We start from the raw sequence: 19,076 nt of genomic DNA on the forward strand, positions 1-19,076 counted from the left end.
AGCTTTATCTTTGTTTTCAATGCCTTGTTTATTTGTAATGCCTCTGCTCTGAATTCAGCTAGCTGTGGAAGATTCTTCGTTTTCTCTAGCTAGGCTGATAGTTGAGCAATTTGCTCATCTTTCGACTTCAGCATTTCTTCATTCGCTGCTTTTAGTTGTGCCAATGCCTCAGACAGCTCTTTCTGCTTTTGAACTGCATTGTAATCAATCCTTTGTTTCTCTTCCTGCAATTGTTTAGTCAAGTGATTATTTATTTGTTGTTGTGTAAACAATTGTTGTTCTGCTTGCTCCGCCTTCTGTTGTGCCTCCGATAATTGTGCTTGTAGTGAAAAGATCTCCTGGTATTTTCCTTTTAATAAATTACTCACCTCTGATGCCTTGTCTATTGTAGCTGCCGAATAGGCTCCAGCGTATTGGGATAGTTTTGTTAGGTCATGAGAGGGATCAAATTTCTCTTTCCAAACCACATTTCCCGTCACTGTTTGTTCATGGAATAGGGAAGGTTGATCAGTCCTTCTCCTTTTCCATTGTCATTTTACCACAACCTTGTGTCTTGGGCTGTAAAAGACATCTAAGGGAGGAATTTCTTCTACTTGCAAAATAATCTGATCTGAGGGGTCCTTAGGGATTATCTCTACTTCTTTAGAACTGGGTAGGCCGCTGGTTCCACTTGGAACATGTTTTGAAGTTGTCTCCTATGTGTCAGCCACTTTTGATGTTTCGGCTTCTCTTGAGCACTCAAGATTGCTGATGATTGAGTCGAATTGCTGCCATTCCTGGAGCAATTTCGGGTCAATCTGGGTATCTACATTCACCTCTATGATGCTCTATTCCTGCTCTTTCGTCTGGGTTTCCTCTTGTTTTTTCATATGCACTTCCTCCTGTTCTTTTGATGTAATAGGAGGTTCCTTAGTGAGTCGCTGCTCAGGCTCGCTTGATTCTATCGTTGGGGTTGTAGCTAACAAATCTAGAGGCAGAGTTTGCAACCTCTGTTCTCTAAGTCTGTTGAATTCAATTAACCCGTCATCTTTATATTCCATTCTGGCAGCGATTTAACTTGGGACATTGACTCAGCTGAGGAGAATAGGTCATCGAAATTATCTTCTTTATGATCAAACTTTGTCAATTTTTCTTGTTCAAGTGCATTATAGGCGACTTTGTTTGGATCAAATCACCTATTAGGAAGAGTTGCTAGACTTAATGCCTTCATTTTTTTAGCTTCTTTCTTTGCATGTTTAAAGTCATGCAGAGCGTAGACACCGCATCTTAGAGGAAAAGAGGGCTAAACCTGCTTCTTATTTTTCTTTAGAGTTTGTGTAACTCCTTCGGACATAATCTGATAGGCTATCTCCCTAGCTAACAGTTTAACAGGTATGTATAAAGGGAGGACATGAGGTTTGGCTTGGCTGTCGAAAATTCTTATATAAGTAAATTTTTCCTCTCCGAAACCATCTTCCTATGGATGTCAAATCAACTCTTTCTTGGTAGGAAATCTTAGGAGCAGTTTTATCAAAAATAGAGTAGTGAATGGGTAACATAAAACCATTGCAGACTTGGTATAAATGGTGCTTATAGTAAGTTTTCCACAACTTCTGATGGTATATATGAATGGGCATGGGGTCTTGTGGAGTCCACCTCCATCCAAGCACAAGAAATTCAGAATTAAAACATAGGGTGTCTAAGATATAAGCACTATAGTAGAATGGGGGGATAAGCCTTTCAGTGATGCAGGTTTTGCTTCTAAAATCAAGAACTGCGGTTGCTAGCTTATCTGACAGTACAGTTGCCCAATCCATTATTTCACTATTACATGCCACCTCCATCAAAGGAACCATTTCTATAGTGAAATTTGCGGAATCGTGTAACCCCCACAATCTACACATCATTATCCCAGCATAACAATAAGGAGAACATAGAGAATCAACAGAGTACTTACCCGAAGACTCATGCTTGTGTTTTACTGGATTTTGCCTCCAATCCCGAATGGGTTCGGATTCAATTTCGTTCTCTTCTCTGAATTTCTCCAGGAATGCCTTGTTGTACTTCTTCTCTGGCACAAGCGAATGATACATTTGCCTCAAATCATTAGGTTGAAATGAAGCGAAGATTCTCCCATCTATGGTGCAAAAGGTTTTGTCTGTGATTGGGATTTCCTCAATTGCCCACCTCACTACATCCGTATATGGGAGTATTTGCTCCCGGGCTACTATCCGATGAAGGAAAGAGTCGTCTAAATCCTTTAGAGTAGCATCAGATTTTCGAGTCGTATCTACTGTGGCTTGTACTGCTGTCACCTCGAGTTCTTCGGCTTCAATCAAATTATAGGTACTTTTCCAAGTCGTTTTGCCGAATCCTAGACATGTAGTGTCAGATATCAATCCTTTTCTTTTAGTTCCTGGATCAGCGATGAGTTGTCCTGTGGCTGGCGAAGCGGAGGCCATTGCAGTCTTCTTAGACTTCTTCCCCATTCTGCTTAAATCTACTGCTTCGGAAGAGTTCTGCACAGGAGTGAAAATGAACGTAATACAGAGAATTGGTAGTGCAAACCAAATATGAGCGAGATATATTAATCAATGCATGATGAAGGATTAACTTAAAGTGGCCGCGGATACAATCTGTGAAAAGATTTTTTTAGACTTACTATTTCATTGAATGGTCGTTAAAACCTGTCAATCCTTTAAATGCCCATCATATCGTTTATTGGTTGAATGATTCATTTAAGCATGCCTTGGATGTTTTGGCGGTTGAGCGCAAGTGAATCACTATTGGGAAGATAAGGCCTTTAATACGAATTAATTGTAATATCCCTGCTTTATCAATTTTTTGAAATTCGCGCTTTTAACTTTATCGCAATCGGCCGTCGAGGAAAACTTAAATCGTTATATTGGTTCCTTTTGGAATCCTCGATTGCCGATAGAAATATCACATCGCATCAGGAGTGTTAACTAAGAACTTTGAAAAGCATGCATGGTACATCTCCGATCGCTGATAGCGATATCGCATCGCATCATAGCGAAAGGGAGTTTTGTTATGATAACTCGTTATTGCCGATATCCGATAGCCTTTTTCGTGTTGTCCCGTCAGAGAAAACCAATGGGTCTTTAAGTTATGCCTCCTTTGTCATTGCGACATGCGATCTTGCGATTGCTTTATTGCAATGATAAAACATTACTCATTTATATATTATAAGACCAATTAATAGGTTTATCAAAAAGGTTTTGTAATGTTTTTATTTTGTTTTTCGGATATTTTTTAATAATACTAAGTTGATACCAATTAAAATAAAAAGGGACCCATTTTATATTATAGTTTTGAGAATAAACTTGATATGAAATGGGGGGTTGTTGTAGAGCACAACAAAACCCAAGCTATATAAACTGTAAACGGAGACAATTTTTGTCATAATTCGAGATGAGACCATTATTGACCATAGTTGACCATGGTTGCTTTAAATTAAATATTATTAAATAATAATAACAATATGAATATTAATTAATTAAATAATAATAATAATAATAATAATAGTTAATTCTTTCTCACAATGTGATGTTGGATCATGGTTGATCATGGTTGGCCATGGTTGGTTTTCATATTGAGAAAATCTTTGTCACAAAGTGACATTTGAGCACAATAAACCTAAATTATTAATACTAAAAACCCCGGGGATTATGAACTTGAGGGAATAATATTAAACCCAAGGGACTAATATTATAAACCCTAATTCGAGACAATTTTTGTCATAATGTGAGATGCATGGTTGACCATGATTGATATTATAAACCCAAGGGATTGATATTATGAACCCAATGGAAACGAAACTCAACGGGATTAATACTAAAACCACAAGGGATTATGAACCCAAGGGAATAATATTAAACCCAAGGGGAAAATATTATAAACCCAACATTGGTAAACCCTAATATAAATATTATAAACACTAAAATAAAAATCGTTTATTTTCATGGTGAGACAATCCTTGTCACAATGTGACACTCAACCAGGGTTGGCTATGATTGACAATGGTATATAAACCCAAGGGATTGATGTTATAAATCCAAAGGAATAATAAACCCAAGAGATTAATACTAAGACCCTAAGGGATTATGAACACACGAGAATAATATTCAACCATATTAAAAGTAACATACATACATAATTTACCATGTACACATACATAAAAACTTCACATATACCCATTGTATAAAATCAAATGCGCTATCAAAACATTATTACTAGTGAACAAAATTCCACAATTTTATAAACCTAATCTTTATAATGTAATATTGGTAATGTTAGTAAACCTATAATTATGTCTTTCTATTAATATATTTTTAATATCAATATCAATTTTTTATTTTCAATCCAAATAAATGTATAAATTTTAGTTTGATAGATGATTAATATAATTAAGATCTTTTAATTAGTGGGAAACAAATACCACTTGCAAGACATTACCAACAAAAAATAGACGAGGTTCTTGTTAACTAGTTACTTTACTTAAATTCTTTACAAATTTACAACTAATTTTATAAAATATTGAACTATATTTTATTAATCTATGAGAAATTTTATAAATCTTCTAACCACATCTTATTTACACAAATATCAATGCAATTATATATTCCTAATTTTTAATCATAAATATCATAGTCGTCAAAAATATTAATATTAAACAACTATTTTTCTAATTCTTTTAAATGGTCAGCATATTTTTAAATTTGATTGACACAATTCAACATGATTTATTTAATTTTTATGTGTATAATTAAAATTATTAATTCACCCTACATGAAGATCATTTCCTATAACTGCAGAGGGTTTGCTAGTTTGGCCAAAAAACTAGCACTGAGGAGACTACTCATCTCGTCACAGTCGGATATTATATTTCTTCAAGAAACCCTCTATTTAGCTGAACCTGTTATCCATACTCTCAACTCCTGGCTGCCCAATTGGACCTTCCATGCACTGGATGCGTCCGGGAGATCCGAAGGTTTAGCTATTGGGGTAAGTAACAAAGCAATGGAGATCAGGAATATTTGGGGAGGCAGAGGTTTCATTGGATTAGACATTTTTTCTTATTCCATCGAGATGGACATCCACATCATCAATGTCTATGGCCCTTGTGCTGATAGAGCCAATTATTGGAGAACCTTACTGGTTTTTGAATTTCTACAGGCAGATAACATCATACTTGGAGGCGACTTAAACTTTTCATTGGGTTATTGTGAATCTTGGGGGCACTTGGCGCAGGTAGACTCCTTATTAGACACTATTTCCAATCTACTGGAGGATCATCAGTGGGTGGACATTCCTTCTGCCAGATTACAGTACACCTGGACAAACAATCGCAGTGGAGAACAAAGCTTGGCCAGAAGACTTGACAGGTTCCTTATCAAGGAATCACTTCACAACAGACTTCCCGCATTTGTCAATGGATTGGAACTGGTGGCATATCCGACCACCAACCAGTTTTTTTCGAAATGGCTGACATTAATCATAAGATCAAGAGCCCCTTCAAATTTAATTCCTCTTGGTTAAAGGACCCTTCATTCATACAGTTGGTAACTAACTATTGGCAGACCAACCCTATTATGGAAAATGAGGGTCATATAGAAGGCTTCATCAGGAAGTTATATGAACTTAAGAGGATCTCTAAAAACTAGGCACATCAGAAGCGTATCTGTGATGACAATACTCTGAGGGAGGCTGAAAGGGTCATTTCTTTGCATGAGGACTCATCATATGGGACATTCCCACTCCTGAGAGCAAAGAACAGTACTCCTCCCTCATTGCGAAGTGCTCACATATTCTGAAGGAAAGAGAAGAAAGTTGGAGACTTAGGAGCAGGGCAATATGGCTTACCGAGGGAGATGATAACACAAAGTTTTATCATAAATTTTCCAATGGGTGCAAAACCATCAATACTATTTGGGAATTGCGGGATGAGCGGGGGTAGACAGTTTCATCTCAGAAGAACCTGGCCAGGCTAGCACCAGAGCACTTCAGAGGTATTTACAAAGCTCCTAGAGATGTAAACATCATGGAGATCATGAGGGTGGCTGAACATTTCCCCGGGTTTGTACTACAAGAAGACTCGGAAGATCTACTGAAGGAAGTAACTATGGAAGAATTGGAGGCAACTATAAAATGGTTTAAAAAAGATAAAAGCCCAGGTCCAGATGGGTGGACCATCGAGTTTTACATTGCTTTTTTTGATATCCTGGGGAATGACCTTCTTAAGATTGTGGAGAACTGCAGAAGGAGTGGTAGAATATCCTCTGCCATCAAATCCAGTTTCATTGCACTTATCCCTAAATCGAACAATCCTGTCTCTTTCAATGATTTCCGACCCATATCCCTCTGTAATTGCCTTTACAAGATCATTGCCAACTGCCTGAAGCCTATTCTTTCACGTCATATATCTCCTGAACAATTTTCCTTCCTTCATCACAGACAGATTCACGAATCTATTGCCACAGCACAAGAACTCATGCATACAATGCAGCTCAAAAAGCAGAAAGGAATGATTCTAAAGGTGTACCTATCCAAAGCATTTGATAGAACAAACTGGCTCTACATCAGACTTCCGTTCACTCATCTTGGTTTTCCCTATGATTATATCAAATGGATAATGAGCTGTATCACTGATGTGTCCTACAGTGTGCTTCTCAATGGCAAAGCTACTTCCTTTTTCACTTCAAAGAGGGGCCTCAGACAGGGATGCCCTCTCTTGCCCCTGCTATTCTTACTTATTATGGAAGGATTAAGTAGGATTATAACATATGCTCGAGATAGAAATCAGCTGACTTGCATTAAAATCGCTGAATTTTTTTATCTCACTCATCTATTATTTGTTGATGATATTCTAATATTCTTAAATGGCAGTATTGGGGACACCACTACTCTTCAAAACTTAATCCTTCTTTTTCAACAAGCTACAGGAATGTTGATAAATGACAGCAAATCCATGATTACTACAGTCGGATGCACACAACATGAGTTCACCTTTGCATCTCAGCGCTTCCCATTCACCTCATTGAACTTGACAGAAGGTATAAAATACCTGGGATTTAGACTAAAACCACTCGGTTACAAGATTGCTGACTGGACTTGGCTCACTGTGAAAGTGGAAAAAATACTACTGGTACGGTATCACAATATCTCTCTCGGGCAGGCAGATTGATTCTCATTAAAGCAGTTATTGAAGCCACTCCAGTCTACTGGATGACCTTGGCCTGGATTCCTAAAGGTATATTGAGTAGATTACAAAGTATATGCTGTAGATTTCTATGGAAAGGACACCAACTGGGGAAGCTATTTGCTCGGGTTAAATGGGCCACCATTGCAAAACCCAAAAGTTGGGGTGGTTGGGGCATAAAGAGGCTTGATTTATTTTCTAGAGCATTAGCGACCAAGCTTGGGTGGCAACTCCTCACCACAAACAGTCTCTGGACTCGAGTTTCACAAGTGAAATACATCAAGCCAATGCATTTAATGGACTGGTTCTGTCAGCAGCATGAATCAAGACATAACATATCTAATATCTGGAAAGCGGTTATCGGCTCACTACCACTTCTGCGTGAAGGTATTACATGGCGCATCAAGGAAGGTAATGTTGTTCGAATTGGATGGGACCCTTGGGTCGGCTGTGGGAATGCCCATAGATTATCTGCAAACCTTTTAAGATATCTTCACAGGAGAGGAGTAACCTACATCAAGCACATCAGCGACAACAACAATTCTTCCTTTCTTCAGCAGGCATGGATATCAGCACGAGCTTTGGAGATACCAGTTCAATGGCATCACGAATGGCAGGATTACACGGATGCCCTTACCCAAGCACATATCAAACTCACAGAAGGATCGGATGAGATAATCTAGGCCTTTGCGAAACATGGAGTATACCCACCGAGACAAGGTTATATAAGGCTCATGGAATCCTTCAAGCCACAGGACATCCTCCCAACTTTGAAAACGCTTTGGAAGCTCAAGGAAGCACCACATAAATTCTTATTGATGTGGAATATTCTCTTCGACAAGATCCCTACCGGGACCAATCTAATGAAGAGATCATTTTATGGTCCCTTCTGGTGCCATGTATGCCGCAAGGAAGAAGAAAGTACAGAGCATATCTTTTTAAATTGCAATACAGCTAAGGAATTTTGGCAATCCCTCATCTCTCACTATCCAATCTTAAAAAATTGGCAAGGGCGCAATCTCATGGAAGCTTGGAATATTTGGTGTCAGAATCACTTAGGAAAATTCATTAATATGCCACTACTCGTATGCTGGGCATTATGGATTGCGCGTAACCAGGACATCTTCAATTTAAAGACCCCCCATTGGCCTCCCATTTTACACCACATGATCGCCAATTTTGAATTGCTCCCCGAAGTGGAAACCAATGCCCCCCCACGCACCATCAGTCCTGAAATCATAGACAAATCTAAACCCTGGGTATATTTTGATGGCTCCGCTCAAGAAGCATGCTATGGGGGTGGCGCCATCCTTTACCTCAATGAATCGCACTGCTACAAGATCCAAATTAACCTAGGCAGAGGCACCAATAACTTTGTTGAACTGTGCACAGCAAAACATATCATTCATAACTTTGGAGATTCTAAAATTGTTTGTAACCGGCTAAATGATGCATCTCATTTCTATGCATTTTCACTGAGGCATATATTAGATGAAGCTAAAAGACTGATTACATCTTTTGAATCATTTGTCTGTCGACACATCTACAGGGAGCAAAACTGAGACGCAGATCAACTATCCAAAGAGGCAGCGCACAGACAAGGAAATGACTGGTTGATAGAGGAGGAGATAGACGGAACTTTCTACCAGCATTATCATAGACCTTTTGATGATCCTATAGAAAATGGGCTATAAGGCCCACATATAAACAAGCTTTGTTTTTTGTATATCATGTATATATATCCACTGTTCGGACATGAGTAACAACTCCTTTTTTTGGTAACATACATTTTTTTGTTGCTCTCTGCGTAGAGCAGGACTTCAAATTTTGATCATCTTTTAGTTACAACTAGTACAGATGTTGTGGACTCCCTGCGTGGAGACATCCAGACAATCCTTTAGATCTATAGACTGTGAACTCGTCAGGCTCCTTAGCCTCCATATGAATATGCATTTGGCATCTACAAAAAGTAATTTCTTTATATTAATAGAAATTACAACTTTTTCCCAGGGAAAAAAAAAATTAAAATTATTAATTATGTAACTTCAATTACTCTAAACTATTTTCAATATCAAAATTAAAATTACATAACAGAAATTAAGATATTTACTATCCATGTTAAAATAACCATTCTGACTCTCATTCTTTCCAAAAACTCTCATTACCTAATTAATAATCTAATTAGTTTCTCTACATCAAACATATTTTTCCTAATTGTTCAAATTTATAAAATTCCTATGGAATCCTTTAAAAATTCAAGCATCTTTATCCCAAAAATTGAGATATTGCTATCCGCCTTCAATAACCAGTGCGACTCTCTCATTAGTTACCAAGTGTTAAAGAATCAGTACAAGAATCTTTATCCGAATCAATTTGTAAAAATTCTCATAGGGTAGTTTTCCACGAAAAATATCAAAGAAAAAGATTTTTTGAGCTAAAACATTTTACATTCAAGTTTGAAACTTACATACATATATATATATATATATATAGCTTTTTTATATACAATATATCATAAATTGGAAATGAATAAAATATTACAAATTTTCACTATAATTGATTACTCAAAAAGATATTGAGTTTAGATATTGTTATGGCCGAAAGTTGTAAAACAAAATACAAGTATATCTGATTGAGGTTTGAAATCAAACAACAAAATAGCTTAGACTAAGGTATAAGTTGTCTCATGTGGTCATTTCACAAACATTTCACTGTAATGACCCCAGATTATGTAAATATGAAAATTTACTGTGGTAAAAGACATTAATACAATTGTTGTTTATGTTTAAAAACAAAACTGTGACAAACTATTTTTGATGAAAGTAATTTAAATATTTTCTTGAAATGCTGGCAGCCTCTAAGAGGTGGATTTAAAAGAAAGAGTTCAGTTATAATAACTGATGGAAACTACCCTCCCAGAACAGGAAAAGTCCTGGCTGTGGGGAGGAAGTTCTGTGCTGTGAGGACAAACAGAAGAGAAAACCTTTTCCAAGAAGAGGAAAAAGAAAAATAGTGGTTCAGTCTGGTTAGGACCAGATAACCAGGCACAGAGTGCACAAATCTTGTTGAGGACTTGAGGTCTGCAAGATGGCTCGGGGGGAGAATTCCGTCTGAGGGATGGATCTCATGGCTGGGTGGAAGAGCAGAAACAAGCTCAGGTGACTTGCTTGAGAAACTATTCCTGATACTGGTGAACCAGGTACGGTTTCAAGTTGCAGAGTCCCTGGTTGAATATAAATATACAGTGAATTTACAGTAGGTAAATAAGGTTGATGTTCATTCTCATAGATACTGTTATTATGTACAGTGAATTTACAGTAGTAAATAAGGTTGATGTTCATTCTCCTGGACACTGTTATGTTGTTAAGTAACTACATAGGTGTAGTTGTAAATGAAAGATTAGTTATAAATCAAGAGACATAAACCAAAGCTATAACCCTTGTGATAAACAAAACTACAACAGGTGTAGTTAAACGACAGACTGGTTATAGAATAAGAGGAGAGAAACCGGCTATTAAACATTAACCACCATGACATAACCTCGTCAGAGAAACAGAGGCACTGTGTTATCATCAGAACAGCGAATAACGGAAATAACAGTACAGGACTCTTGAATATAGACAAGCAACTACTTTAATGTGTCGACACAACGAGTTGGAACGCTCTGGGTCTGAGTAAGAGCGCCGACAGTGGTCGGATTTAACTCATTGACGGAAGGAAAACAACTCACTGCTATCATATTAAAGGTTGTTAATATGTAAAGTAACAAATAGTTATAATGTAAAACTGTGTAAATAAAGAGCGAAAAACCGTGTTTCCTTCTAGTACATCAGTATTATGAAACTATAACATTTGCTGATACATTTAAGTAAAGAAAACAATACGTTAAGAGGAGCGAGGGAAAAACGAACACCTCTTATAGAAACCCTGTACATGATACAAACTTAACTCTGGATATATATATATATATATATATATATATATATACTACGGCATTTCCTAAGGAACAGAAGATGCATGATACGGTTACCCTTTCTAACCAAATGCATCCTGTACGAGTTCATCAAGACAAGAATTTACATAGTAAATGACAGACGAGTGAATAGAAATTACAAGCAAAACCTGTGGTAATAAAACAACCATCACACATTGTCCTGAGAACTATTAAATATTCAGAATACATTCATAGAATACAAAAGCCTTGTTACCCTGGAAATATAGACAGCGTACAGTTCTGTTTATAAGTTACAAAAAAATATAATACCCGGTGGAGAACCGTAATGGGTAATGTCTGTTCATACATCGAACAACGGAAAACCCCAAAAAAAGAATAGAACCTGGACCCATTTGTCAGATTTGTGTGTTATAGCCAGATCCGAAGTCACATGTCCAGGAGTGGATATGGTAAACCAAAAATCTGAGTGTGCCGCAAGGGGCTGCATTACAAACAAAAATAAGTCCTTAAATACATACAACAAAACTCAGAAGGGTTCCGCCGTGGACAACAAGTCCATAGGACGGGTCATGGACTTGACCAGAACACAAAAGAAAACCTAGATACAAACTGTGAGGGTTCTCTGTGGGGAATACCTCAGCAACCGATGCAAAGAGACCCTCGTTCGAACGGCGGTCTGCATAACCATAATTTAAACAACTCAAATCGATGGTCCGCGAGCTCTTGTGAGCAGGAGCAAAGCAATAAACCTGAGGGCATACCTATGGCCGCCGAGAAGGTGGAATCATCTTGTATAACCGCCTTGGCACCACCAGAGGGGTTCAGATAGCCCAACTGTGCGCCCTGTAAGCAAGTCAAAACAAATCATAAGAAATCGTTACAGATAGTTAACACTGTAAATATATATATGCAGTAGGTTGAAGAGACGAGGTTCCATATACCTATGCAGGATGAATGCCGACCACTTGACAGCCTTCGGAGCAACTGCAGGTGAAGAATGTAGCGCTGGTGGGATTGAACCAGAGGATGAACGCCGAGACGGAGCCGGAAAGGGCTGAACAAATGAATAAACCCCGAGAACGTTCGGATGAGTTTTGTAAGGACTTAAACCCTTAAGCACATCTCCGCCCTTTGATCCAAGGGGGAGATCCTGACCGTCTATGCAAGGCGGGAACACAAAGCATAAAGGCCGAGATCACTGTGACCGAGATGTCACATGGCCAAAGTAGCCAAGCCTTGCCACCTGCCTCGACAAGGACTGTAGTCACTAAGGCAAGAGTGAGCTGGCACCTGCAAGGGCTGCGGCGGAACCGCCAAAGCCCGAGCCACATTAAGTTACACTGTAGAACCGGCAGTCTAATAGCTGGCTCGTACATGAAGTCAAAGCATACACAAAAACCCGTATGACAAAGCAATGTGACAGCGCCATGTATGGCCACATAGCTTATATAAACTAGGGTTATAACAGTAATCAAAACATAGGCTAAACAGCTGTGAATACGTGGCATACGTATGGTAGCACTAAACATACGTGCATACATAAAGGTTGGGAAATCATGTGTTATATAACAAATGCTTTAAATAAGGTATACAGTAAATTTTTTTTTTATGTATATGAACGTTGGTGTGACAAATTGGTATCAGAGCCCAGTTTCAACACTGTGGCCTCAAGCAAAACATGTTTCACTGTGCAGAAGCATACACCATGCGTACATATGTAAGTTAATGATTTACTTAACTGTTGTTATGTCTATTTAGGGGTGAACTACAGGATTACAACAGCTAACAGTTAAGCCAGAAAGGAGACGAAATGCAAGGAACCGACAGTAACCCTCAGGAGAACCCGAAGCTGTGGGTACAGTTGGGTGAGGAAACACGAATTACCAATCTGGCAATACTGGAAACTGTTCAAGAATTGAAAAATGAGATGGCACGTTTGCGAGAAGACAACGTGCGTTTGACAGTTGAACAAGAAAGGATTCTGAAGAGTTTGTCAGACAGGCAAAATCCACCTCTATCTAACCCCAGCGCGGAACAGCAGAGGATGACAGAAGAACAAAACTATCAGATTGAACCTGAAAATTCAGAAGGCAAAGAGGATCATTCTGACAATGTACTAGAGCAGAAAACTTCAAAACGTCAGAGAATGGAGCTGCAGGGAGAATTTCGAAAAATTAAACCCCCACATTTTGATGGCGAACAGGAGGAAGCAGCTGAAGCTTGGTTAATAAATATGAATAAATATTTTCAGTTGTACGAGTATGATCATAACTTGAAGGCGAGATTAGCTATCTTCCAGTTACAAGGTAAGGCAACCTTGTGGTGGGAGGAAATCAAGATTGTCAAGGGGGTAAGCGAACGAACCATTACCTGGGAGAAGTTTCAGAAATACTTCAAAGAAAGGTACCTTACTGAACTCTTCTACGATGAAAAGGCAAGAGAATTCCATGATTTAAAATTGGGACAGCAGACTATGGACGAGTTCATTAATAGCTTTACCTCTCTGTTACGTTATGTACCTTATATCAAAGAAGAAAAGGCCAAGGTAAAAAGGTTTGTGAGCAGCTTACCTTCATATATAAGAGAGAGGATTGAGTTTGACAATCCTAGGACCATGGATGAGGCTATTCGTAAGGCGAGGATCTGCTACCAGCAGAATAAACAGAAGGGGGATACTTCAAACAAAAGATGGAATGAAAAAAAGAGTAGTCGGATGGTTGGAAGCAGCAAGGGAGGTCGCAGCAGTGGAAGTAAGGGAGCTGGTAAAGGATTAAACAGCAGATCTGCTGCAAAGAATGCACCCCGATCTAGGCCAATGAGTGAATCTAGAGTAAGCGAGCATCCTGTTAGATCAGAAGGTGAGGGGATGACCAGACCTCCAGTTCAATGCTGGGGCTGTGGAGGACCTCACTATGTTAAAAACTGCCCACAGCGAGAAGGGACAGACCAGATATCCCAAATTCATGAAGCTTCGACCGTTGGGGACGTGGCGCGTAATGTACCCAGAATTAATGCAGCTTTGGAGGACCGCCAAGCAGAATACCAGCCGACTATGCTGGAATTTGAAGGTAAAATTTCGAACCTTTCTATAGCTGTTCTTATAGATCCAGGAGCTACTTTAAGTTATGTTAGCCCAAAGATAGTAGAACAGTGTAAGTTACAATCTGAAAAATTCAGAAATCCATGGTTGGTACAGTTAGCTACAGGAGCCAAGAGACGGGTCTTGGCCAAAATAAATAACTGCTCTCTAACCATAGCAGGGACGCCAATAGTAGCGGACTTAAACATACTACCTTTGGGTTCATATGACATCCTGATCGGGATGGATTGGCTAGAGAAACACTGGTCCTTAGTGAATTGCAAGACAAAAACCATTTACTATAAGGATGACCGTGGAGAGCAGCAGGAATTACAAGGAATTAAGCATCCTGTGCAGATTCGACCCATTACAGCATCTCAGTTAGCTTAATGCATCAGAAAGAAATGTCAAATTTACGCTATTCAGGTGGGATACGCAAATCAGAAAGAAAAGACTGCTACGCTGGGTAACATTCCGGTGGTACAAGAATTTGCAGATGTTTTTCCTGAGGAAGTACAGGGATTGCCACCTAAAAGAGATGTGGACTTCACTATTGAATTGATTCCGGGGGCAGCACCCGTGTCTCGGGCACCATACCGAATGAGTGTACCAGAACTAACAAAATTAAAAATGCAACTGCAGGAGCTGCTAGATAAAAATTACATCCGTCCCAGTGTATCACCCTAGGGAGCCCCAGTGTTATTTGTCAAAAACAAAGATGGAACTTTTCGGATGTGCATTGATTATCGTCAGCTGAATAAGCTCACGGTTAAAAATAAATATCCTTTGCCTAGGATAGATGAACTCTTTGACCAAGTGAAGGGGGCAACGGTATTCTCTAAGATTGATCTGCGATCTGGTTATCATCAGATCAGAATTAAAGAAGAGGATATCGCTAAGACAGCTTTCAGAACGTGGTACGGACATTATGAATTCGTGGTGCTACCTTTTGGGCTTACCAATGCACCTGCTACCTTCATGTGTTTGATGAACAGTGTGTTTCACAGGTTCTTAGATAAATTTGTGTTGATATTCATAGATGACATTCTGATTTACTCCCGATCAAGGAAGGAGCATGAAGAACACCTCAGATTGGTGTTGCAGACTTTGCGAGAACATCAATTATATGCAAAGTTTAGTAAGTGTGATTTCTTTAAGGAGGAAATACAATACTTAGGCCATGTAATCACAAAGGAAGGAATTGCAGTTGACCCTAAGAAAATCATAACTATAATGGAGTGGCCCATACAAAAGGACGTGGCAGATATTAGGTCCTTTATGGGGCTAGCAGGTTATTACAGAAGATTTGTGGAAGGCTTTTCAAGGGTAGCATACCCTATCACCTCCTTACAAAAGAAGGGAAAAGTATTTAAGTGGACCTCAGAATGTCAGAAAAGCTTTGAACAGCTCAAGCACTTACTCACCACCGCGCCCATATTAAGTATAGCTGATCCTAATAAGGATTACATGGTCTGTATTGATGCAAGTAAAGAAGGTGTGGGAGGAGTGCTGATGCAAGAGGGGAGAGTAATTGCATACGAATCAAGGAAATTGAAGGAACATGAGCAGAAATATTCTGCTTACGACTTGGAGCTGGCAGCTGTTATTCATGCACTGAAAATGTGGCGACACTACCTCTTGGGGAGAAAATTTTTGCTGTTAACAGACCACCACAGCTTAACAAACTATTTCAGCCAACCCACTTTAAATGCGAGACAAGCTCATTGGGCTGACTTTTTAAGTGGGTTTGATTTTGAAATTAAAAATTTAAAGGGGAAGGAGAACCGAGTAGCTGATGCATTGAGTCGAAAGGTACAATGCATGTGTAAGATTTCGGTTAGTAAATGGCATAGTACCCTACTGGAAAGGATAAAAAAAGCGGCTGATCAAGATACTGTTTACCAGCAAATTAAACGGCAAGTACATCAACTTTCTGGTAAGGAAATACAACAGGGGTATGAGCTAGATGATGCCGGAATGCTGTATTTTAATAAAAAGTTGTATGTACCCAATGAAAATAGTCTTAGAAGACTGATTCTGGACGAATTTCATACCAGCCATTATACCGGGCATCCAGGGTACCAGAAAATGGTTACCGCTCTTCGAAAGGAATATTACTGGCCAAAAATGAAGAAGGAAGTAGCCGAGTATCTAGCGCGATGTCTAGAATGTCAACAGATTAAGGCGGAGCATATGCATCCAGCAGGGCTGTTACAACCCTTACCCATTCCGGAATGGAAATGGGAGACTATTTCCATGGACTTTATAACCGGATTGCCTCGAACGAAGAAAAATAATGATTCCATTATGGTGGTAGTGGATAAGTTAAGTAAGGCAGCACACTTCATACCTGTACAATCAACGTATAAGGCTGTGCAAATTGCTCATATTTTCATGCAAAATGTGTTCAAATTGCATGGACTTCCGAAGGTAATTATCTCTGATCATGATGTTAAGTTCACATCAACCTTTTGGAGGACATTGTTTGCTAAACTGGGAACACAGCTGAACTTTAGCACAGCTTATCATCCCCAGACCGATGGCCAAACGGAATGAGTAAATCAGGTAGTGGAGGACATGCTGAGAGCATGTGTTATGATGAAACCAACTCAATGGGAGGAATACCTCCACCTGGTCGAGTTTGCATACAACAATGGGTATCATTCCTCAACACAGTTGAGTCCTTTTGAGGTTCTGTATGGGCGGAAGTGTCGCACACCCTCAAGTTGGGGTGGACCTGAGGATAGGTTACGAATTGGTCCTGAGATTCTCAAGGAAATGGAAGACATGGTAAAAAAGGTGCGTGCTAACTTAAAAGCCGCTCAGGACAGACAGAAAAGTTTTGCTGATCGAAAGAGAAGGTTCAAGGAATTCCAAGTTGGGAATCATGTGTTTGTTAGAATTCAACCCAAAAGAAGTACCTTGCAGTGGAGCGGGTGTGCCAAACTTGCACCTCGCTATTTTGGACCTTTTCAAATCTTGGCAAGGGTGGGGCCGGTAGCTTATCAACTCGCTCTACCAGGCCATATTAGGATCCACAATGTTTTTCATGTTTCCGTATTAAAACAATACGTCTACGATCCTAAACATGTGATTCAATGGCAGAATGTTCGGGTAAGAATTAATCTAGTCATTCTAGATAAGCTTTGTTCCTAAACAAGAAAATAACTAAATCTGTTGCTGATTGCAGGTCGAGCCGAAAGGCGAGGTTCTGGTCAAACCACTGACCATTCTCGACCGGAGAGAAGTGCGGCTGTGGAAACGGGTTATTTTCCAAGCTAAGGTGCAGTGGCAACATTATGGGCCTGAAGAGGCCACTTGGGAGGATGAGGAACTCGTTAGAGAAGCTTACCCGAATTTGTTTAAGGGAGATGGACATCGGGACGATGTCCAATCACAGGAGGGGGAGATGTAATGACCCCAGATTATGTAAATATGAAAATTTACTGTGGTAAAAGACATTAATACAGTTGTTGTTTATGTTTAAAAACAAAACTGTGACAAACTATTTTTGATGAAAGTAATTTAAATATTTTCTTGAAATGCTGGCAGCCTCTAAGAGGTGGATTTAAAAGAAAGAGATCAGTTATAATAACTGATGGAAACTACCCTCCCAGAACAGGAAAAGTCCTGGCTGTGGGGAGGAAGTTCTGTGCTGTGAGGACAGACAGAAGAGAAAACCTTTTCCAAGAAGAGGAAAAAGAAAAATAGTGGTTAAGTCTGGTTAGGACCAGATAACCAGGCACAGAGTGCACAAATCTTGTTGAGGACTTGAGGTCTGCAAGATGGCTCGGGGGGAGAATTCCGTCTGAGGGATGGATCTCATGGCTGGGTGGAAGAGCAGAAACAAGCTCAGGTGACTTGCTTGAGAAACTATTCCTGATACTGGTGAACCAGGTATGGTTTCAAGTTGCAGAGTCCCTGGTTGAATATAAATATACAGTGAATTTACAGTAGGTAAATAAGGTTGATGTTCATTCTCCTAGATACTGTTATTATGTACAGTGAATTTACAGTAGTAAATAAGGTTGATGTTCATTCTCCTGGACACTGTTATGTTGTTAAGTAACTACATAGGTGTAGTTGTAAATGAAAGATTAGTTATAAATCAAGAGACATAAACCAAAGCTATAACCCTTGTGATAAACAAAACTACAACAGGTGTAGTTAAACAAAAGACTGGTTATAGAATAAGAGGAGAGAAACCGGCTATTAAACATTAACCACCATGACATAACCTCGTCGGAGAAACAGAGGCACTGTGTTATCATCAGAACAGCGAATAACGGAAATAACAGTACAGGACTCTTGAATATAGACAAGCAACTACTTTAATGTGTCGACAGAACGAGTTGGAACGCTCTTGGTCTGAGTAAGAGCGCCGACAGTGGTCGGATTTAACTCATTAACGGAAGGAAAACAACTCACTGCTATCATATTAAAGGTTGTTAATATGTAAAGTAGCAAATAGTTATAATGTGAAACTGTGTAAACAGAGAGCGAAAAACCGTGTTTCCTTCTAGTACATCAGTATTATGAAACTATAACATTTGCTGATACATTTAAGTAAAGAAATCAGTACGTTAAGAGGAGCGAGGGAAAAACGAACACCTCTTATAGAAACCCTGTACATGATACAAACTTAACTCTGGATATATATATATATATATATATATATATATATATATATATATATATATATATATATATATATATATATATATATATATATATATATACTACGGCATTTCCTAAGGAACAAAAGATGCATGATACGGTTACCCTTTCTAACCAAATGCATCCTGTACGAGTTCATCAAGACAAGAATTTACATAGTAAATGAC

At 38.9% G+C, this 19,076-nt stretch overlaps 1 protein-coding gene across 1 annotated transcript; it reads left to right on the top strand.

Moving 5' to 3' along the window:
* Positions 1–6,121: 6,121 nt before the first annotated feature.
* Positions 6,122–7,881, top strand: LOC149170654 (uncharacterized). The gene is made up of 4 exons (XM_089425671.1): positions 6,122–6,535; positions 6,661–6,767; positions 6,886–7,052; positions 7,175–7,881. The coding sequence occupies exons 1-4, from the start codon at positions 6,122–6,124 to the stop codon at positions 7,879–7,881; spliced, it is 1,395 nt and encodes a 464-aa protein (XP_089281797.1).
* The last annotated feature ends 11,195 nt before the right edge of the window (positions 7,882–19,076 follow it).

This window comes from Pinus tabuliformis, chromosome 4_2, assembly GCF_031772625.1.
Source record: "Pinus tabuliformis cultivar Carrire ecotype Pingquan chromosome 4_2, CPIR1, whole genome shotgun sequence".
Lineage (NCBI taxonomy): Eukaryota > Viridiplantae > Streptophyta > Pinopsida > Pinales > Pinaceae > Pinus > Pinus tabuliformis.